The following is a 23,877-nucleotide window of genomic DNA, read 5'->3' on the forward strand; positions in this document are numbered from 1 at the left end:
TACCGTCCAGCGACTTTGATAGTCAGCTTTTCTCAAAATTTTTTGACGAAGAAGTAATAGAATTGATTTTGAATCAGAGTAATAAGTACGCACAACAAAAAAATAGAAAAGCAGGAAGTAAACGCTTTTATAGGCGTTTTGATACTTAGTGGATATATGCAAGTACCGAGACGGAGGATGTTCTGGGAACGTGAAAAGATTGCCATAACGTCATGATTACAGAAGCAATTACAAGGGACCGGTTTGAGTATTTGTTTTCTAATCTTCACGTCTGTGATAATCAGCAGTTGGACCAGGGTGACAAATTCGCTAAACTAAGGCCGCTTTTCACACTGTTGAATAAAAAATTCATGGAGAATTCCTCGCTTGAAGAAATGCACTCAGTTGATGAAGCTATGGTTCCGTATTATGGACGTCATAGCTGTAAGCAGTATATTCGAGGAAAACCCATGCGCTATGGATATCAGTTATGGGTAGGAAGTACCAGGTTAGGTTACTTGAATTGGTTCGAACCTTATCAAGGAGCCTCTACAAATATAAGTGAAAACTTTTCAGAATTGGGAGTTGGTGCTGGAGTAGGCTTAGAATATGCGCAAACTTTACGTAAGGAATATCCAGATAAAAAATTTCATCTCTTTTTTGATAACTTTTTTACGTCAATTCCGTTGATCGAAAAACTAACTGACTGGAATTTTTATGCTACTAGTACGGTTAGAGAAAACAGGCTAAAAGACATTTCTCTTATAGATTCAAAACTCATAAAGAAGCAGCGCAGAGGAAGTTATGATTATGCAAAAATTGTAGAACAGAATATAATTGTAGTAAAGTGGCACGATAATAGTGTAGTTTCTGTTTGTGCCAATTTTTCTGGAGTTGCCCCAATTCACTCGGTCACACGTTATTCGCAAAAAGAAAAGAAGAATATTCAGGTACAGCAGCCGCATCTTATACAGATGTACAATACAAATATGGGAGGTGTCGACCGCTCTGACCAAAATATCAGCTTATATCGAATTTCGATCAGAGGAAAAAAATGGTATTTTCCTTTGATATCTCACTGTATTGACATGGCAATTCAAAACGCATGGCATTTGCATCGCAAGAATGGAGGAGAATTAGATCAACTTAGTTTTAGAAGGAGAATTGCTGTAATGCTGTTGGTTCAGAATAAAAAAACATCGTCATATCAAAAAGGACATACCAGTAGGTCCCACGAAATAGATATACGGTTCGACCGAATAGATCATTTAGTTATGCCCCAAGAAAAACGAAGTAGGTGTGCTCATTGCCATTAAAAAACTACAACGAGATGCGCAAAATGTGACATTGGTGTACTCACGAAGTGTTTTGTTCAGTATCACAGTAATAAATAATTTTACGTTTATAGATATTCATGTGCCGAATGTCCTACATGTACGACGGTCCGAATTTCCAATTTAAAAAAAAAACAAATTGTCATGGTTTGTTTGTAAGACTTTGTTTTGCTTCTTTAAATAAGTTTTCAATAAAGTTGTTATGATTTGTAAAGTGGTTTTAATATAGGCATATCTGGGTTAAACTAACTGCAATTAACGAATTTGTTATGAATGCGAGATAATCGTAAAGAATTCGAATTGTTTTAAAATTAATAACAATTAGGTTAGAATTGATTAAAAAAATCGGAATAAAATTTTATTATTTTAAGGTTATCCAACTTGACTCGGTTACCATGGTGATTAAGATCCAAATATTGCAGTTGCTTGTCAAAATTGGCGTTGAATTTAAGTTTTTTTTAATGAAAAACACAATTAATTGGATTTAAAGGTTGTATTTAATTTAAAATGGGTAAATAGATGAAATTATAAGCAAAGTAAGTGGATTAAATCAAAAAAAAATATTTTTAGATCAATTAAAATGTACAAGAAATTAGGGTTAAATAACAATTAAAACTAGAACTAACACTAGAACTAGAAAGTTTTAGGTTTACCCGAATATTTCTAGTGTTAGTTCTAGTTTTACACAACCACTATCACTAGAACTAACACAAGATCTGGAACTAGAAACAGTCGGGTTTAGTCGTGAAAAAAACTTTTAGTTGTCAATGTCAACTTTAATTTTATTATTATATTCGTGATCTTCGTAAAATAACCTTTAAAGTGAGTCCAAACTCGACATATTTAACTTTAATATTAATGGAAATACAATCACTTCCGGTTTGAAACGTCAACGTCAATTTTGACATATTTGTCATCTTCATTAAAAAACATTATTAATTTTTAATTTTTTTAAATGTATTTTTGTTTTTGTGATACATTTTAAGACATTTCATAAAAATTAAGAATTTGTCAAAATGGCATTGACATTTCAAACCGGATGTTGCTTATATTTCGACTAATATTGAAATTAAACGTATCATGTTTGGGTTCATTTTAAAAAATTCTTCACGACAATTACAAATATGTCAAAATTGACGTTTCTAACCGGAAGTTGACCATAACTTCATTAATATTGAAGATAAATATGTCGTGTTTGTACTCATTTTAAAGGATTTTTAATGAAGATTACAAATATGTCAAAATTGAAGTTAACATTTTAAATTTGAAGTTAGTTAGTATATAATAGACAAATGGACAACTTCATCACTATGTTGTATATTTTTATTGCACTAAAACTAACACTAGACCTATATAGAACAAGAAAGTTTCGGGTTTAGCCGCATGTCTCTAAAGACGGCTAAACCCGAATGTTTCTAGTTCTATATCTAGTGTTCGGAATTGGAGGTACTTGACGATCTCAGATATCTAGATTCATGTTATTAGTTAAATTTTCTTAATAAACAATTCTTATATTTTTTTTTTCAAAAATTTTACCTCGTCATAAAGAGAAAACAAATCTTTATCAAAAGAGCCTAACGAAAGTATACATTGCGATTTAAAAAACTTCAAGTGTTATTCGTTGCTCATTTGTTTTCTGAAATAAAAACAATTGAATGCCTTATTATGGCAAACAAAATATTAAACAACTTTTGTATAAATTGTTTTTTTATAAAGTTGATACAAAAGATATATACTATATTCCATACATAATAGGCATCCTGTATATTATATTATAGTTTTCCTCCAATGACGTCACGTTTCCTACCTCACCCCGTTAACTTGACCGAAACCTTCCTGAACTTTCCTAAAAATTGCAGGTAAATTTTCTGTTAATTATTTTCATAAAATAAAAATGATATGGTTTGAATTCCAGCTGAGAAAATATTCTAAAAAAACTACATACTCCTAAGACTAGTAAGTGGTAATGGAAGACTAGACCTGTTTATAGATAGCTGGATTGCTTGCAGGCGAGTAGTTATTGTTGGTGGAAGACTAGATACTGCTCGCAGAAGATTATGTGCGATTGGAAAAGTAACTGTTGATAGAACACTACTTCCTACTTGCAGATGATTAGATCTTACTTGTAGATGAGTAGATATTCTTGGTAGAAGATTAGGTACTGCTTGTAGGCTAACAGATACTGCTCACAGAAGATTATGTACTATTGGAAAAGCACTAGATACTGCCAGGGATACTACTAGGAAATCTTATAACTACTATTAGAAGACTATTTCCTGCTTGCAGATGATTACATATTGCGTATAGATGAGTAGATATTGTTGGTGGAAGGTTGGATACTGTTTATAATGCTTGCAGAAGATTGGATATTGTTTGCAGATTATCACATGCTTCTCGCAGAAGATTATGTATTGTTATTGTATCCTGGTTGTAGATGACTAACAACTTAACAAGTTTTAAGAATGATTCCATAATAAAATAAATTAAATTCCATAATAAATTGTTTACGAATGGAATTATTCTAGAATAGCATAACAAGATAAATGAACACTCAAGGATTTCAATTAGTTAATGGAAGAATTTTAAGAAAAACATTCATACAATAAAAGAAATGATTATAGGTACCAAACAATGGATATTTCTTTGAATATTTCTTATACATTTTATCGTTTTTTTTTAGTTTTATTGTGGTGACTACTTGAATTAAGTAGTTGATAGAAAATCGTATTTTTCGTTGTAAATATGTGGTTTTGGGTTTGGAAAGAAAGACAATTATGATTTTTCTGAATCACTATAATCAAAACATTTCTCGAACCACAAAGCATAATTAAAAATTAATTCCTAAAAATCTTATTTAAAATAAACGAAAAATGGGACACCTGTGTATACAATAATCTTGAATTTCAAAAGTATTTTAAGAGATAAATGGAAACATCTTCTACACAAAATTAACACTTAGATAACCTCAACCTTCAATACCTCGAAACCCAACGTTAAATCGCATGTTATTTATTTTGATAAGAAAAGTACAATCTGCGATTAAAATTGAAGACTGTAAACATACCAATCGAAATAGTTGGTTTTCCCAAAGAACTCTGGTAATCGCTTCTGATACCATCGCGAATAACCAATAGAATTTATTTATTTACACCGTCATCAACTTTGTAAATAGTATTTAAAGGCCGATGCTTGACGACCGCTGAAGTTAGTTCGAGTTCAAACTCCGCAGAAGTAGCAACAAGAAAATGAAAGTACTCCTTTTGGTTTGCTGCTCTTTAGCGGCCGCCGGTTTCACCGAAGCCAGATTGTTCCGAAATCGAAGAAGTGCTAAAAATGAATGTAAATTTAATTTTCTCTTTTCAAAACGTTATTCAATTTATATTAATTATTTTTTATTTTAGATCGAATGTGTGTTCCCGAAGAGATTTTTGATTATTGCACCCAAATGGCGCAGCAAAAAACGAAAAGTACGGCGAAAATCGTTTGTATCTCTGCGAGGGATCGTTTTGAATGTATTGAGAAAATTAAGAGAAGAGAAGCCGATTTCTTAACGGTTGATCCTGAAGATATGTACATAGCGGCGAAAACTCCAGAACAAGATTTTGCCGTTTTCGAAGAGATTCGCACTAAAGAAGAACCTGAAGGTTAGCGATTTTTTTTGTTTTTGTTTGTGTATGAACGGGTTTTTAACAAGTTTATTTTTAATAATTCCTTTTTTTGTCTTCACCTCGTTCTTAGAAAAAACGTGCATGTTATATTAACAAAGTCATAAAATATTCAGTCTATATTTACATGTAACTCTCAGGAACAAGGTCGCCCGATTCATAAAGAGAACTACAATCGTCTCTTTTGTAATACGTTTTATAGTTTTGTTATTGAAATTATTATTAAATTAATGGACGTTTAAATAAGAAAAACTTTTCTTTTAGCCGAGTTTCGTTACGAAGGAGTCGCAGTAATTCATAAAAATTTAAAACTTAACTCAATATCCGATTTGAAAGGATTAAAATCGTGTCATACCGGCGTTGGAAGAAACGTCGGTTATAAAATACCAATTACTAAATTAAAAAATATGCAAATTATCGGCAAGTTGAACGAACCCGGTTTATCAGCCAGAGAAAACGAATTAAAGGCGTTATCTGAACTATTTTCGAAAGCTTGTATTGTTGGGAAATGGTCCCCCGACTCTGTTATCGACTCCAAATTAAGTATAAAACATATCTTTAACAACAAAATGATTTTATTAATTCTTTTTTTATTTAGAAAAAAGATATAGTAATTTATGCCAACTTTGCGAACATCCTGAAAAATGCGATTATCCGGATAACTTCTCTGGTTATGAAGGTGCTTTAAGATGTTTAGCTCATAATAATGGAGATATTGCTTGGACTAAAGTTATTTTTGTTAAGAAATTCTTTGGGGTAAGTTTTTAATATTGTTGATATTAAAGTAACGAAGTTTTATCTGTGCTATTGTTTATTTTGAGTACATACAGGATATATGACTGCATACAAACTACGTTGGGATGACAAATTGTATAAATCATGTTCAAACATAGCTTATACAGCATATTTTGATTTTAAGGTTTTTTAGCAAATTTCACCATGCTCTTTAATCCCAGCCAACGTTAATTCAAAAAAGCTCTAAATTGGCACGATTACACTTCAGATTTATCCCCATAATAGTATCCACTAAAAGAATTCATACAAACAACAAAACAAAAACAAAAAAGAAATCAACATGTAACAAAATCGAAAACAAAATAGCAAAATAAATAACTAATTCTAGATATAACAACAAAAACAAAAAATAGTGTTCCTAATTAATAATACAAGCCAGATTGAACTCGAATTACACAGATATTCAATGGCAGATATTCAAACTTAATATACTCCTGCGGAAAGACCCCAACGAGGAATAAAACATATCACACATCGAACAATGACGATTGTAAGAGTGCATCAATCGCAGTAAAGGTGAGTTGTAATGGCAATTGGTAGTAGAAGCGGGCAATCGGAAAAGACATTGATCTCGAGTGGGATAGCTAGGAATTAAGAGAGAAATGTGTCTCACAAGTTCTGGCGAGTCAACAAAACCGTTCATTAGTTTAAACAAAAATAGCAAATCCGTAGCAGCTCGACGGCCGCGCAGTGTACGCAAACCGAATACAGTGCATCTTTGCTCGTAGGAGCAATAAGGCAATGCGAATTTGTGAGCCAAATAACGCACAAATCTGACCTGTAAGGCCTCAATGCGGTCAATGTACAGGGTGGGCAAATTTGGGTGTTACTATAGGCTATCTCAGAAACTATAAGAGATACGAAAAAAGTAGGTGCCATGTCCCGGTCTCTTTTTCCGAGACTAATCCAATCCCGCAAAGACCAAACCTCTACCTTCTTTTGTTTTTAAGTTATAGCCAAAAAGTCAAATTTTCGCGATTTCAAAAAATGCTCATATTTCATTTATTTTTGAAATTGGAGAAATGGGGTTGATACGTTCTTAAGACACTTTTTTGAGTAGAATACACTGCCGTTAAAAGATTTTAAATATACTTGTTGGTTTTTGAGATACAACACAAAGTTGTATTTTTTTAAATACAAACTATACTTGATTATGATGTTACTGAAAAGAGGATATTTTTAGCTTTCCAATGATGTATCGCATGCATGGTGTATGTGCGGAAAATAAGCGTTATTTTTCGATTCCAAAATAATAAAGGCTAATATTCAAAATTTTGATTATAGTAGGCGGGTTCGAACAGTAAATACTACCTAGTTGCTATAGTAACGTGTGTTTATTTGTCATCTAGTTAAAAAACTTAAGTCAGAAATTGTGATAGGTAGTCTTAGCATTTTCAGGTTTTTTTTAAAACTAATAACATTCAATTCGAAAATGGAATTCAGTAACTATGAAAAGTATGATATGTTGGAATGTTTTATTCACAATAATGACAACGCTGATGCTGCGTGTGAAACATATCTAAATCGCTACCCTGAACGGAAACAACCACATAAGTCAATTTTTAACCGCCTGAAAGAAAATTTAATCAACTATGGATGTTTTAAAAAATCAAGACCACAAAAGTATAAAATTCAAGGTGCTGAAAATGTCGCAATTGATGTAATTGGAGCCGTCATTGCAGATCCATCCATCTCCAGTCGACAAATTGAAGCGGATTCAGGAATTTCTAGACGCCGTGCTCTAACTGTTTTGAAAAACAATAAATTTAAGCCATATTTAATACGGAAACGTCAACAGCTTGTAGAAGGGGATTTTCAAAGAGGTGCAATTTATGTATCCAAAATAACGGGGGACAATTTGAAAATTTGATGTGATTTACTTTGATGGTTAAATTTTTGTTTAATGTTTGAAGAGCTCCATCACATAACTAGCTTTATCCGTTAAATTTTACAGTATTAAAGAAAAACCATTAACTTATTAAAAAAATTATAGTATACCGAGAGTATACCATTATTATTTTTGACAACTAAAAAGCGTTAAAATTTCTTCCCTATTTTTAAATTATCTCTTACTAAACCATTTTGAACAATAAAAAACATTATAAAAGTCTAAAGACTTTTATTAATTTTATTGTTCTATTTAAAGGTAATGTGGAACTTTTTTATCGGGAAACTCGTTTCGAACAATTTATGAATGAAATGACAAGTAAACTGACGTTACCATAGTAACTAAGTGGCATTTAACGTTTTCCTCGCCTACTACAATTAAAATTTTGAACCATAATCTTTCAATTTTAGAATTGAAAAATAACGCTTATTTTCTGCAAATACACCATACATGCGATACATCATTGGAAAGCTAAAAGTATGCTCTTTTCAGTAACATCATAATCAAGTATAGTTTGTATTTAAAAAAACACAACTTTGTGTTGTATCTCAAAAACCAACAAGTATATTTAAAATTTTTCAACGGCAGTATATTCTACTCAAAAAAGTGTGTCTTAAGAACGTATCAACTCTATTTCTCCAATTTCAAAAATAAATGAAATATAAGCATTTTTTGAAATCGCGAAAATTTGACTTTTTGGCTATAACTTAAAAACAAAAGAAGATAGAGGTTTGGTCTTTGCGGGATTCGATTAGTCTCGGAAAAAGAGACCGGGACATGGCACCTACTTTTTTCGTATCTCTTATAGTTTCTGAGATAGCCTATAATAACACCCAAATTTGCCCACCCTGTACACAGCATACGCAGGATTCCATACAACTGAAGCAAAACTAAGAATGCTGTTTACGTAAGCCATGTACAAAGATTTGATGCACTGTAGATTGGTAAATGAATTTGACATTCTAATAATGAAACCTAAGCTCCTATTCGCCTTACTGATAAGTTCCTCTACGTGGTATAAGAACAACAGTTTAGAATCGAGCACTAAGCCAAGATCCTTTATCTTAGACAACACACTTAAGGATCCGGGTCCAAGCTTATAGTTTTGATTTATAGTGTATCTTTTTCTGGTGAACGTTATTTGACTGCATTTACCATAGTTTAGAAAGAGATAATTATTAGTACAATAGGTTTGCAAACGATTAAGATCCATTTGAAGTTTTTCGCAATCAGAAGAAGATTCAACTTTGGAAAATATTTTACAATCATCGGCATAGAGCAAAAAGTTACTATGGTGAAAGCACTCGTAGATATCGTTTATATAAGCCACAAACAGAACCGGACCCAAGTGACTGCCCTGAGGCGCTCCTGAAGTTACCGGAATAAAGTTAGATATGTAATTATTAATTTTTACAGCCTGGCATCTATCAGAGACATAAGACGCCAACCACACTAATAACCCATCAGTCAGGTCAAATTTTTGCAATTTGGTGAGGAGTACCCCATGATGCAATTTGTCAAAGGCTTTACTGAAATCAGTGTAAACTGCGTCGACCTGGTGATTTTCATTCAGACAAGTTTGAATGTAATTAATATAAGATACGAGATTGGATTCTACAGATCGACCACGAAGAAAACCATGTTGCTGCTGCATAATAAACGGTTTTCAAAAACCTTAGATAAAATAGGAAGAATAGAAATAGGGCGGTAATTTGAAACAGCATTTCTACTTCCACTCTTATAGATGGGAAGTATACACGCTTTTTTCCACTCCAATGGAAATACTGATTGAGCCAATGAGCGACTGAAGATAATGAAGAGCGGTTTAGCAAGTTCGGAGGCGCATGTCGCTAGAAAATACCTGGCAACCCGTCAGGACCTGAACTCATCTTATTATCAATTCGAGTGAGGGACTGCGCCACATCCTCGATTGAGAACCAAGGTTGGAAACAGGAATTTACAGTAGAACGTGGTTGTTCCTGAAGTCCACCATCAATAAAAACCGAACTAAAGAAAGACGCGAATAGTTCGGATATTTGGTGACCACCGTCTGCCAAATTGCCATCGTGTTCCATACGAGCCGGAAAACTGTTGCCACAACATTTTTTATGTTTTGCATAGGACCACAGTTGCGATGGAAAATCAATCAAACTAGATCGTATGTTCTACGTACTATTTTGAAAGAAAGAAAATCCGCATGATTACCCCATCTTTTCCATTTCTTATGAAATTTAATTTTTCTTTAATTACTTTAATTGTAGAATTGGAATACCAACTAGGGTAGCGGTGTTTACTAAAAGTGAGACACGGGACAAAATCATTAATAATTCGGTTCAGCTGGCTGTAAAATTTAGTTACGCATAGATTTACTTCGATACCATTAAATAACTCTATGCTCTCAAATAGATTGTCATATATTGTATCAGAGTATCTTATACGGGATGGTCAAAAATTACCATTTCTCATACAAAATAAATTTCAAATATGGAATAATTTACTATGATGTTTAATGACTTACTCCCATCGTCAAATGTGGTCAAATGTAACTAATGACAACAATAATACAAACATGGACCAAAAACTGTCAAAATTCCATAGCTTTCTAATAAAAAAAACCTGCATTTCGTGCATGTTTTAATAAATTTCACAATATGAGGCTTAATTAGAAAATAGAGAATTAAATTCTCTTTCTGATAGGCTAAAAAATATGGGACGTTCCATTTAAAATTTTCGACTTTCTCGCCATTGAATATGGAAAAACAGTAATTCAATTTTTGACCGACCTGTATAAGATACTTCGATACAACAAATGACAATCTATTTGACAACATCTTAAGAGTAATCATCTTTTATCAAAGTCAACCTATTTTTTTTACGTACAATTAAACGGTGTAATAAAAACTTCAACCTTCCATTTAAAATAGCGATGTTATGGTCTACTTCCGGTAGACAAGTGGCGGCCATCTTGAAAATATTTTAGATCGAAAGTTCCGAATGAACAACCAATGATACCAAAATTTCAAATCTCTACGAATAGTGGAACCTGAAAAAATTCTAACGAACCATTTACGTGAGACACCTGTATAAGTATACAGGGTGTTCCGGTGACTCGGGGCATAAAATTAACCTCATATACTAGAGCAAAAATGATGACGATTCGTGAAAAAAAATTATTATAAAAGTCTTCAAATGGCTAAGATATGGGCCATTAAAGTTCAGAAATTTTAACACATTTTTCTAAATATTTTCAATACCATTTTCGCGTATAACTCGAAAACGGTCAATGTTATCAAAATTTTCAAAGAGTGATTAAAGTCTCTAAAATAAATTTTCTATTAAAAAGTACAAAAATAAATGTAGGGTTACGAGCGAACAAAAAAGTTCTGAGCAAACAAATTTTAGGGACAGCCTGTATAGCATGGTTGCCGCCGCCCGATCAAAGTCAAAATTGGTTCAATGATTTTGCTTGATATTTGTTTACCCTATACCAAATTTCAACGCTCTACCATAAATGGTATTGAAAATATTTAGAAAAATGTGTTAAAACTTCTGAACTTTGATGGCCCATATCTTGACCATTTGAAGACTTTTATAGCTCTAGTATATGAGGTTAATTTTATGCCCCGAGTCACCGGAACACCCTGTATAAGGGTAAATGAAACGTTGCATGCTATGTAGGGAAGGATCATAAGTTATGATACCGATCTGGTAGAAGCAATTCTACAAGATAAATTCACTACCAATATTAAGTTGGGGTAGATATTAAATAGAGATAGGAAAAGAGAATCTCTATCGCAAATTATATGAGAATGTTTGATTTGAGAAAGCTAGGAGCTTAAGAAAAAAAGGGAAATGTGAAATTGGCATTGATGGCTCAACATACTGGATTTAACTTAAACTGGTCGTCTTACAATATGTAGTCTGATTTAGAAAATACGTCGAGTATAGACAATCAAAGTTGTCAATGACAAAAATTAAAATTCTTGATCCGATTTGGACCTACTATGCTTTGTTGGATTGCCAAAAATTTAATGGCGGCTTACTTTGATCAGTGTAAGCCCTTTAGCCTCCTTACCTTCCAAAATCAATTTTTTTTAAATTTTTTGAAGCAGTTTAAATTTGGCAATGGAAAAAATAGTTAAACTTTTTTGTAGTTGAAATCACGTCCGCTGTTAATGACTCACAATCTTCAGCGTCTCTTTACATAGATGCTCTTTCTATATGATTATTTCTACGCGCATCCATTTAATAGTCGTCCTATAAGTATAGGCTGTGGTGGTACACGAATCACATTAATGATTTTATTAGTATTAATATTCATTTTTGTTTTCTTTTCACCTGGGTAAATTTTGCACTTAAAGGTGAAATGTGTTTATTATCACTCTACCGGTTTCGCTCCTTTCGGAGCATCTTCGGGAGTTCCTAAAGTTATTAATTTTACAACACTTTCTATTATTATATAATTTTACATTTTAACTTACGTCAATTTTTTGAACAACTAAACATGTATGTGATACTTTATTGAATTAATTCACTATTAAAATGTTAATCTCATCACTTTTTATTATATTTTAGGTTATGTTGAAACTGTCAATGGTATATTTTCTATTTTAATGTTGGTAATCTGTCAAATGTGATTGCCGTGTATTGAATTTAAACTTTCTTGTTTTGAATAGGTTGATTTTCAACAGGTTGAAATGAGGTATTACAACATAAACATATTAACTCCCTACATCAAACACACTGAAAATTATAATGGTACAGAGAGAGCAGCTATTTTTAGAGTTCGGGAGGTTTTCGTGGAGGTGTGTATGGTTGTTTGAGATAGGTTATATAGTGGTCTTCTTGTAGGTATAATTTGTTCGTTTAGGCATGTTACATCAGGGCAGTTGTTGAGGAATTTATTAATTTCATAGTTTTCCATTATTTCTAAATAGTAACTTTTATTGATATGATGAAGGATTCTGGAATTTTTATCTTCGTTAAATTCATGTTTTGAGTTAAATATTAAGTGATTTCCGAAGTTGGAGTTATTTTTGTGTTTATGTTCTCTTATTCTTTTTCTAAGGCTTCTGCCTGTTTCTCCAATGTACGCTGCTTTACAAGTGTCGCACTCTAGTATGTACACACCATTGTCGTCCAGTTTATTTATTTTGTCCTTATTGTTTATAAGCATTCTTTCTAATGTTTTATTTGGTTTGAAATTAAGATTTATATTATATTGTTTTAAACTCTGTTTTATTTTATTGGATATGTTGCCTTGGAATGTTATAGCTCTATAATAAATACTTTGATCTTCATTGTGTTGATTCTTTAGAGTGGTACAATTAATCATTTTTTGTTTTTTCTGTTGTTTGTTTATAATATTATTTATTATGTAAGTTGGGAAGTTATTATTTTTCGCAACTTGGTAGATTGTATTTATTTCGGTGGTAAGGTTTTCTGTGTTCATTTTTGAATTGTATGCTCTATGTATGTGTGATCTAAAAGCAGCTAGTTTATGTGCGTTACAGTGATATGCATCTGTCTGTGTTGGTTTTCTGTATGTGTTAAATATAAAACCGTTATCCTGTGTTCTTTTTATGTTTATGTCTAGGTAGTTTATTTCGTTATTTTTCTCTTGTTCTATCGTAAATTGTATCTTGCTGTGTATTGAGTTAATATATTTATGAATCTTGTTTATAGTATTGTTGTCTTTAGTATTAACAATGACTAGTATGTCATCTACATACCTTTTCCAAAATTTTATGTTTTCAAAATATGGATTATTACCTTTATTAATTATAAGTTTAGTTTCCATCTCATTTAGAAATATGTCAGAGATCAAACTGCTCAAAGGAGACCCCATTGGTAAACCCTCTTCGTATGAATATATATTATTATTGAATTGTTGTAAACTGATCTCGAATAGGTTGAAAATGTTATTACGATCATTTAGGTCTGTTATGCTATGTGATAGAATGTCTTTAATAATGTTCAATGTTTGTCTGGTGGGGATGTTGGTATACAGGTTGACGATGTCGAAGGATAGAATAGTAAAATCTTTTGGCAGTGACATTATGCTCAGTTCTGTTATTATTATTTATTTATCTATTCCGAATAGTGTGTGTTGGTTGGAAGTTAATATTTGTTTTGAAAATGTCTATTAGAAATTTTGATATTTTGTAAGTACTTGAGTCGATGCTGGTTATTATTGGTCTTATGGGCATGTTCTGTTTATGCAGCTTAGGCAATGCATACAATCTAGGTATTTTCGGGTTCATTGGGATGATTGATCTTACATTTCTGCCATATTTCGTTAAAGTAGTTTTACTATTGTTTATTATTTTCTTGACTTTTTCATGGAAGAAGTTAGTAGGATTTTTTAGGGTTTTTATGAAATTGTTATCGTTAAGGAATTTTTCGGTTTTTTTATATAATTTATCTTATCCAAAATGACTAAACCTGCACTTTTATCGCCCTTAGTAAAGATTAAATCATTTTTTTCTATTTTCTCTTTGATGGTTTTCAATGTCTTTTCTTCATTTTTCCTTTTCTTTTCTGTTTTTTCGTTGTTCTTTTTCGTCCTTTTTGTTATTTTAGTTTCTTCTTTCATTAGTATTTGTTGTAAGGTTTTGTGTATTTCTTCTTCTTTTGGCAGTCCTCTCGTAATTGCTTCTAGTTCTAATGCTGTTTTTCTGAGGTTGGTTGTTTTATATATGGAATATTTCAGTCCTTTTTCTAGTAAATTCATTTCGTTTTGATTAAAAGGCGTCTTTGACATATTTGTAACTCTTTTATGAAATTTATGTGTTGTTAAATTCTCTCTTGTTGATGTCGTATTCCTATTCTTCTCCATTCTTTGTTCTTCTCGAAGTTGTTTCAATTTTTTGTCTTTCTTTTCCCATTCTCGGAACAACTTCTCCTTCTGTGTTTGTTCCATGTTTACCATTATTTCTTCTATTTCTTCGAAGTGTAAAGTGATAGTTAATTCTTGGTATTTATAGTATAGTTGGATGTTGATGTCGTTAATTATAGAATAATGTTTTTTTACTTCTGTTTTTATATCTTTTGTCATGATTTTCTGAATCAAATCTGTTTTTAGATGTTTTGGAAATTTATGTCTAGCAAATTTTGGTTTCAGTTCTTCTTCTAAACATGTTCGTAGGAATAGTATGTGTTGGAGTTGTTGTTTTAATTTTAGTTTAGTTCTTCGGTACTCTATGATGTTGTTGGTCGTACTAACCATTGTATTAATATTCATTTTTGGTTTCTTTTCACCTGGGTAATACAATTAAACAAATTTTGCACTTAAAGGTGAAATGTGTTTATTATCACTCTACCGGTTTCGCTCCTTTCGGAGCATCTTCAGGAGTTCCTAAAGTTATTAATTTTACAACATTTTCCATTATTATATAATTTTACATTTTAACTTACATCAATTTTTTGAACAACTAAACATGTATGTGATACTTTATTGAATTAATTCACTATTAAAATGTTAATCTCATCACTTTTTATTATATTTTAGGTTATGTGTTTTGCAGTCCAAAATGTAGGGAATAAATTCGGCACTTAGACATAACTTGATAACCAATATTAGTCTTTGTCAAAAGCCGTAATTTTTAAGATGTGATATATTCAAATTTATTATTCAGAACTATTTTTTGTGACTTTGTTATTCTATTACAAAAAAAATAGTTTAGTATTGTTTATAAAAAATTACACTAAAGAAAAAATTTTATATTCAAACAAAATTTTGTTTTAGCTTCCTGTAGGGAACTCCCCAGCAGTTCCAACAAACGAACACCCCGAAGATTACGCTTATTTATGTCCCGATGGTACCAGAGTTCCAATTGATAAAACTCCTTGCAGATGGGCAGCAAGACCATGGCAAGGATACATGGGAAACGCAGATGTTGTAAAAACCGTTGAAGAACTTCGAAGAAAAATCGAAAATTTAGACACTGAGGGTCATAAAGCGCACGCCGGTTGGTTAGAAAAAGTTTTAGAAATTTCAGATAAAAACGTTGCAAAACCCAACAAAGTCATTACACCCGGTGATTATTTAGACAAAGGAAATTACACCGATGTTGTTGAAAGAGATTACGGCCCACCCTATAAAACCGCAAGATTTTGCGTAACAAACGACGATGAATTAGCAAAGTGCCAAGCGTTAACTGAATCGGCGTTTACAAGAAATATTCGCCCAAGATTTGATTGTGTCCAAGAAAGATCGATTGAGGGTTGCATGAAGGCTATAAGAGATGGGGCGGCTGATATTATAACTTTAGATGCGGGATTAGCGAATCGAGCTGAAAAAGAATTCAATTTAAGACCGATTGTTTCGGAGACTTATGGAAAATCTGGGGGGATTTATTACACGGTGGCTGTTGTTAAAAAAAATTCGCTTTATAAATCGTTCGCCGATTTAAAAGGAGCTAAATCGTGTCATACTGGGTATGCAAGAACCGCGGGGTACAACGCTCCTTTATACACTTTAATTAAACTTGATTTGATTAAGAAAACTTCGTGTCCTTATCCCAAAGCTTTGGCGGACTATTTTTCGGGAAGTTGTCTCCCGGGGGCTAAAAACCCATCTCTTAAATTAAACGGAGAAATTGCTGATAAATTATGTAGCTTATGCATAGGAAATAATGGAGATAAGAGTACAAAATGCAATTTTGATCAATCTGAAAGTTATTCCGGGTATTCCGGGGCTTTTAGATGTCTCGTTGAGGGCGATGGGGATGTTGCTTTTGTGAAGCACGTCACTGTACCGGGAAATACCGATGGAAAGAATAAAGAAGATTGGGCCATTAATTTGAAATCATCAGATTATGAGTTGTTGTGTCCTAACGGGGGAAGAGCGCCTATTGGGGATTATGAAAAATGTTTCTTATCCCAAGCACCACCTCATATGGTCGTTACAAGCAATACAAAGAGTCCTGGGGATATTGAGGAGCTCCAAAACGTTTTGGTCGATCTTGGGGAACAATACACTGAGAGACCCGATTTGTTTAAATTGTTTGGAAGTTTTAATGGAAGGAAGGATTTATTGTTTAAGGTAATTAATGATTCCGATTGCTCCTAAAAACGATTAGGTACCTCAATTAACACCCTCCTCCAAATTAATCCTGGTTTTGAATCGAACGATTTTAAAATAAATTTTCTTGTAGGACTCAGCAATTGGTCTTCATGCTGTTCATGATGATCACGAGGCTTATAAAGAATACAAAAAGCTTTTGGATGTTATTAATGGATGTTGAAATCTATTTTAATTTTATATAATAATCAGTCTTCTTATAATAAATAACAGTAGTAATAAGGGGAAATAAAATAAAATTCGTAAACGATCTTATTAGAAGTGATTTTATTTGAAAAAAATTCAAATACAATCATCATAACCCTAAAAAGTCGAAATATTATTGCCTATTAACACAACACAGTCTAAAGTTTTTTTTTCTTTATTTTATAAATCTTCCACGTTTCTTATTAATCGTGAATGTTACAAAAAACACGAAGGATATGCTCTTGAGTGTTAAGCGAAACGTCTCATCTTTTTGTACTCTCGTTAAAGATTTAAAAAAAGAAATACTGTTTTAATAAATTTAAAAATAAATATTATTTTAATAACAATAAATTTATAAAAGAGTTTGGAAGACTAAAACCCAATTTTGAAAATTAAAAAAAAATTAAATAAATAAATAAATAAATTGGAAGTGGTCTCCTTTTTATTCGGAAGACGCATAAAAAGTTATTAAATGCTATTTTAGGGAAGCGACGCTAGATTGCTTTTTTTGTGCTAAAATTTACAAAGCACGGAATACTACCGCTTTCATTTGGAAAAAACTCGATTTAAAACCTAGGGAGTGTTTGAAAATATTCCTTTTTTTTTAATATAGCAACATCTTTCAATATACCGTTATTTCTCTTCACGATTATTTTTAAGTTATTTGAGGTACTGTTCGTAATACGTAACTATTTTTGTTTTTTTTCTTTTAAATAATATATCAACAATGTCATAATCTAAACGCGCTAAAAGTGGTCGCTACTTGGTTAAGTACAATTTTTTTTAATTATTTTTTTCTTTGGACAATCAATCACATTAGATTTGTTCGGGTTCTCTCTTCGGAAGGCCTTTTTAGTTTTCTTTATTATTACTATTTATTTTTTTTTAATTCTTTTGATGCGGTCAAAGAGCTGCGTTACAACTCACTCTGCTCATCCACGAAAAATCTTTTATCGTCGCTATGTGCATGGAATAAACGGCGGCAACCACTAATATGTGCATTATATTATGGGAATTCATGTAGTAATCAACGGTACCTGGAAACCATTTTTCTGGAATGTGTAATGCTCCTATAGTAGCACCGATTACCGAAACTAAATCCTAAAAATTAAAATAAAGAGATATATTTAATGTTAATTCATGATTTTATTATTTACCTGAAGAACAATATGTGTAAATGCAGCTGGATCACCCCCACCGAGATTTGTATACCGCGCAAAACACAGCACCATCCTCATTGTAAATGGAAGTAGAAAACATAGTCTCCTCTCCCACGGCGACCAAGCCGTCATCGCTTTGTAAAGACCCCAAAGGCTTAACACGCTGTAGGAAAATATACCGAACCACCTGACGATAATTGGAAGGCAATAGGTCGTAGCAGTTACCATTGGTAAGGCCCCTAATAAATTAAATATGTGTTAAATATTAAAACTGTTGTAAAGAAGATGTGAACGAAATTTTGGTACATACAGGGTGATTTATTATTTTTAATTAAATTTTAATATAACATTATTAATTTCCTTTCCAGATATCAAGAGATCCTTTCTTCCTTTCCATTCAATTCCTTCTATTACCAATCTTTTCCAGTGTCTCCATTCTGACTTTGTCCAGTTTCATAATCAGTTTATGATTGCATAACTTATATTACCTGATAATCCCAATTCAGGGACTGCGTTGATTAGCTTCATATATTTATGTAGAAATATTTAAATGTGTAAACTTATTATTTTTTATTTAACTGTTTCATATAGAACCGTTCGTCATTACGGAAGATAAAACATAAAGAATACTTGAAGATACGAGAAAGTGGAATCAACCTCTTCACAATATACTAATATAATGGATACATAAAACTTAACTCTAAGGATGTAGATCACTCTGTATGTATTACCCGATTTTAATTAAATAATTTTACTAACCAAAACTCTGGCTAACCCAAATCCCCAACATATCCAACTGAAGAAGACGATAGTAGATAATTTCGCCGCGTTCGAGATTCATGAAGAGATGGTAAAGGAAGCTGCCTATCCAAGGGCACAGGATCCCAACCACGTGACACCAAGAAAGGAACCATAACTCAGTATTCGACCACGGCATTATATTGGGGACGGTCAAAAGGATGTAAATTATTGGAATCGCTAAAAATAAAAAATAAATTTTTTTTAGGTTACTAAATTAATACGGCAGTGAAAGTTTGAAGGTCTCCCCGTTAAGATAGCATCGATTTTACCCCCGTTCTAATTTTAAAGGGCACGACCCGATATCCTTGAAAATAGTAAACCCCATATTGTTAGCCCCAACAAAGAAGAAATGAGACGAAGGTTAAAACTATCAAACTTATTTTAGCTAACGACTAAAAAAGCAAACAGTCTATTTTTGAGTGCACGTGAATAAGATTAGAAACGATTACGCGCGAGAAAATCCGCTTTAAAGATAACCGTTTTACTAGTATTACACAACTACAATAAGGAATGATATATTACCATGCGTTAAGATGTTAATTGTTTCATTGTGGAGATAAAACAAGCTGTTCAAACACCCCCAAGCGGTAGTCATTGGTCTGTAACCATTAAAAATGTAGGGATTAAACTGAAGATGTTTCGGCATATCTTTCCAATGTAATAAATCGGCCCCTTTCGATCCTTTGCTCCATGCGTCCTTTTGCTTAGCCTCATCTTTTCTTTTCGTTTTCAGGTGTTGGATGGTGGTGGTTTCCGGTTCGGTCTGCATCTGCATATCGCCGTGGTTATTGTTGTAATTATTGGAGGTTGCTGGAGGACGCTAAGGAAAAGGGTAGTCACCGAACGTGCAACATTTTGAGTTCGATACGCGTTTCGAACTGACCTCGCGGGCAGACCAACACGCGAAACTAGAAACGCGCAGGTCCTGCCAAAAATTTCGGTATTGATTTGCCGCAGTACAGTACTCAAAATAAGATACATTCAGAAACGATTTATCTTTATCAATATCAAAATCATTGACAACAACAAAAAAATAAACGTCAAATATTTTTTTTTAATAAAACGTCAATTATTTTGACGTTTATGATATCGTTTATGATATGTAGCGGTTTATATTTTTTGTATATTTCGTGGGGGTTGATCTAAATGCATATGAATGAACAAGATCGAGTGTCTCCCGCTTTTGCTGATAGCAAAAACCGTCCAAAACGCCGTTGAAACCTTCTTGGAATTGAACGGCGCGTTCGTACTTGCGAGCGTCGCCGCAATTTACGCCGTTTACGCCGTCGCTCGTGTCGTTTACTCAAAAAGGCGGCAATTTCAAAATTTCATCGATATGATCTGGTTTCTCGAAGCAACGGTAAGAATCTCAATCAAATTATACCTTATTATTAATAATTTCGTTGCATTTTAGTCAAAAATCGACCGTAAAGACTGTCAAGGCTGCATGATAAAGGTATTTACAAAAAAAGAGTGATTAAATAAGGGATTTCTTAGATATAAAAAGGATACTTTTTGATTTTGATCTATGTTTCCGGCTTCTATCCATTTCCGGGGTAGGATGTAAACAATAAAGTTTAAAAACAACTAAAATAAGAGTTTTTAAAATATCACTTTAAAATTTTAATAAAACGCGCTGACTTAAACGTCATATTGACAGTTGACATTTTGAAAAAATTAATTTTATTAATATTTATTTTTAATAAATTCTAAAAATTCTTTTATTAATTAATCTTTATTAATATAAAATATAATATTAATTAGAAATTCGATATTAATCATTAAATTATTTGGGCCGATAAAGCAGATTTCGATTTTACGTGTCACTTTAATTAATCAAAAAAGAAGACATTTATCTGTTTATAAATATATATAAAATTACATTTAATCAATATAAATGTTGTTTAAATTAATTAAAAGAACGACTTTATACATAAATACGACTTAGAAACTTAAAATAACCGGATTTAATGCGAAGTGGATTAGTCGATAAAGTAGTACGCGTTGCGTCCCCTACAATAAAATCGTGTGGCTTCTCGCGTTATTAAGGGTTAAAACGTTTATTGGGGCGCCAAGGGTTGTTTCTTACGCATCGAGATTTACCGGACGTTAATTGCGTGTTAGTTTCGCCCGATTTATCGGTGTTTTTCTTTGATGATTTCGAATTATAAACCTGCAACGACGACACGGTTCGCCAACCAATAGGTTGGATCGATGTTCGGGCTGTTGTACGCCGAGTACGTTCAAGGTTCCGCACTGAGGACTTGGAATTGTGTTTTGCGTATCGCGAACACCGTCTGGTACAAATTCAATCATTTAAGAGATCCAATCGTAAGTAAAATCAACGTTCGATTAAAAGAGAATTAACGGGAATCGTGCGGTTTCGGGCGAATTTTAGGAAATCGCAAAAACTGTTTATGGATGTAAATTCAATATGGCCGACGTGCAAACCGTGATGGAGAAAATGCTTTGGTTAAAAAATTAGTTCTTTCTTAATTTATCGTTAATGTTAATTATTGTTATTTATTTCGTTAAATTTAAGATTTGTTTTTAAATTAATTTAAAAATTAATTTGAATTAATTAAAAAAAAAAAAAAAAGAAGAGTGCCTTGTCACAAAATTTTGACAGTTAAAATTCTCGCGCGTCAACCCCAAAACCACAAAAAATTATTTTTTAGTTAATTACTCGCGTTTTAAATTTTAACGTTCTTGAATTCATTCACCCTTAACGATGACAACAACAACGAAAAATCTCCATGTCAGCTTAGGTCGACATCCTCAATTTCTTTTTTTCAAACCATATTTATTTTGCAGATGCCGAGGTCTCGTAGGAGGCACCACTCAAGATCCCGCTCCCGATCCAGATCGCATTCACATGATCGCGACAGGGAACCCAAACGGAGGAAGGTCGATAGCTACGATAGTCCACATCATAGACGTTCAGTCAGGTTTGTACAAGTTTTTATTTCTTTTCTAAGTCGCTTTATGTAATATAAACAAATTAGAATGTGTGTATCCCTAATTTTGTATCCCCTATATCCTTAATTTCGATTACATTTTATGTATGGTGGTTAAAATGTTTAATTCAAGGAGATTTATGAGGTGGAAATTATATTTTAAATGAAAATCGTTATTAAATTGAATTTTAAGTTGCAAAGTTATCTGAACTCATGTATAAAGAATTTAAGGGTATAAAAATAAGGTAAAAGGTAACATTGGTATTAAATTTTTTTTTCATTATCAAGATTAAAAAACCTAATCATATGAGACAACACATCTTGCTGGTTTAATTCTGTTTATCTTGCAACCCATAATAATTTTATACTAAATTAAAACAAAATTGATAATACAAAGTAGTGATTGGTAAAAAGCTGATAATATTTTTTGGGTAAATACTGAAGCTTTCTTTATGTATTTTTTATAAGCTATTATTCTATATTGCAGTGTTGTCCACTAATTTTTGATCAAGATCAACTTTTCATATAAATATCTTGCCAAGATCCCAAGATTGTTTTGCTCTGAGACCCAGATATAGATATTTCAGATTCATGATTTTTTTTGTAATGGACATTATGGTCACCACTGATTTAGAGCTTATAAATAAAAAATGGTAATAATTGAGTTCAATCTTTTTATGGATCTAATCTTTATGGTCCATTACTAAGATTTTATGTATAAAAAATATTTCCCCATCGCTATTAGTTTTTGAGTTATGATTGAGTTAATTTTCGAAAATCAACAATTTTGATGTTTAATCGATTTAGAGCTTATAAATAAAAAATAGTAATAATTGGGTTCAATCTTGTTATGGATCTAGTCTTTATCGCCTATTACTAAGGTTTTATGTATAAAAAGTTTTTCTCCATCGCTTTTAGTTTTTGAGTTATGATTGAGTTAATGTTCCAAAATCAACAATTTTGATGTTTAATCGATTTAGAGCTTATAAATAAAAAATAGTAATAATTGGGTTCAATCTTGTTATGGATCTAGTCTTTAACGCCTATTACTAAGGTTTTATGTATAAAAAGTTTTTCTCCATCGCTTTTAGTTTATGAGTTATGATTGAGTTAATTTTTGAAAATCAACAATTTTGATGTTTAATCGATTTAGAGCTTATAAATAACAAATAGTGATAATTGAATTCAATCTTTTTATGGATCTAATCTTTATGGTCCATTACTAAGATTTTATGTATAAAAAATATTTCCCCATCGCTTTTAGTTTATGAGTTATGATTGAGTTAATTTTCGACAATCAACAATTTTGATGTTTAATCGATTTAGAGCTTATATATAAAAAAAGGTAATAATTGTGTTCAATCTTGTTATGGATTTAGTCTTTATGGTCCATTGCTAAGGTTTTATGTATAAAAAGTTTTTCTCCATCGCTTTAAGTTTTTGAGTTATGATTGAGTTAATTTTCGAAAATCAACAATTTTGATGTTTAATCGATTTAGAGCTTATATATAAAAAAAGGTAATAATTGCGTTCAATCTTGTTATGGATTTAGTCTTTATGGTCCATTGCTAAGGTTTTATGTATAAAAAATGTTTCCCCATCGCTTTTAGTTTATGAGTTATGATTGAGTTAATTTTCGAAAATCAACAATTTTGATGTTTAATCGATTTAGAGCTTATATATAAAAAAAGGTAATAATTGTGTTCAATCTTGTTATGGATTTAGTCTTTATGGTCCATTGCTAAGGTTTTATGTATAAAAAGTTTTTCTCCATCGCTTTTAGTTTTTTAGTTATGATTGAGTTAATTTTGGAAAATCAACAATTTTGATGTTTAATCGATTTAGAGCTTATATATAAAAAATGGTAATAATTGGGTTCAATCTTGTTATGGATTTAATCTTTATGGTCCATTGCTAAGGTTTTATGTATAAAAAATATTTCCCCATCGCTTTTAGTTTATGAGTTATGATTGAGTTAATTTTTGAAAATCAACAATTTTGATGTTTAATCGATTTAGAGCTTATAA

General features: G+C 31.9%; 3 protein-coding genes and 2 long non-coding RNA genes across 13 annotated transcripts in view; 2 read left to right on the forward strand and 3 right to left on the reverse strand.

Moving 5' to 3' along the window:
* Nucleotides 1-1,787: 1,787 nt before the first annotated feature.
* Nucleotides 1,788-12,294, reverse strand: LOC139431642 (uncharacterized). Of its 2 annotated transcripts, XR_011641699.1 has the most exons (4): nt 12,143-12,294; nt 11,737-12,083; nt 4,378-10,704; nt 1,788-3,159 (listed from the first exon to the last, which is right to left on the reverse strand). It is a non-coding gene; the product is annotated as an uncharacterized lncRNA (long non-coding RNA). The 2 variants fall into 2 exon arrangements; XR_011641698.1 differs by having other exon boundaries at nt 4,378-12,083.
* Nucleotides 4,559-17,001, forward strand: LOC111418176 (Transferrin 1). The gene is made up of 6 exons (XM_023050651.2): nt 4,559-4,652; nt 4,715-4,957; nt 5,243-5,521; nt 5,577-5,734; nt 15,409-16,707; nt 16,820-17,001. Exons 1-6 carry the CDS (start codon nt 4,559-4,561, stop codon nt 16,907-16,909), a joined length of 2,163 nt encoding a protein of 720 aa, XP_022906419.1. The 3' UTR covers nt 16,910-17,001.
* On the reverse strand, nt 14,952-15,443 carry LOC139431643 (uncharacterized). The gene is made up of 2 exons (XR_011641700.1): nt 15,078-15,443; nt 14,952-15,018 (listed from the first exon to the last, which is right to left on the reverse strand). It is a non-coding gene; the product is annotated as an uncharacterized lncRNA (long non-coding RNA).
* Nucleotides 16,997-20,517, reverse strand: LOC111418177 (progestin and adipoQ receptor family member 4). 2 transcript variants are annotated; one of them, XM_071199659.1, is made up of 5 exons: nt 20,406-20,517; nt 19,416-19,703; nt 18,852-19,070; nt 18,090-18,331; nt 16,997-18,033 (listed from the first exon to the last, which is right to left on the reverse strand). In XM_071199659.1, exons 1-5 carry the CDS (start codon nt 20,440-20,442, stop codon nt 17,836-17,838), a joined length of 984 nt encoding a protein of 327 aa, XP_071055760.1. In that variant the 5' UTR covers nt 20,443-20,517; the 3' UTR covers nt 16,997-17,835. The 2 variants fall into 2 exon arrangements, with proteins under 2 accessions (XP_071055760.1, XP_022906420.1); XM_023050652.2 differs by lacking the exon at nt 20,406-20,517 and having other exon boundaries at nt 19,416-19,768.
* Nucleotides 19,922-23,877, forward strand: part of LOC111418173 (Darkener of apricot) — a 38,508-nt gene continuing 34,552 nt past the window's right edge. For 3 of the 7 annotated variants that reach the window (XM_071199657.1, XM_071199658.1, XM_023050636.2), the window contains exons 1-2: nt 20,883-21,224; nt 21,708-21,841. In XM_071199657.1, coding sequence (XP_071055758.1) covers nt 21,108-21,224; nt 21,708-21,841 — 251 coding nt within the window. In that variant the 5' untranslated portion in view covers nt 20,883-21,107. Of the gene's footprint in view, nt 20,254-20,307; nt 20,350-20,882; nt 21,225-21,520; nt 21,652-21,707; nt 21,842-23,877 lie in introns of those variants that run through there. The other 4 variants (XM_071199655.1, XM_071199656.1, XM_071199652.1 and 1 more) reach the window with 3 other exon arrangements.

This window comes from Onthophagus taurus, chromosome 10 (genome assembly GCF_036711975.1).
Source record: "Onthophagus taurus isolate NC chromosome 10, IU_Otau_3.0, whole genome shotgun sequence".
NCBI classification, from domain to species: Eukaryota; Metazoa; Arthropoda; class Insecta; order Coleoptera; family Scarabaeidae; genus Onthophagus; species Onthophagus taurus.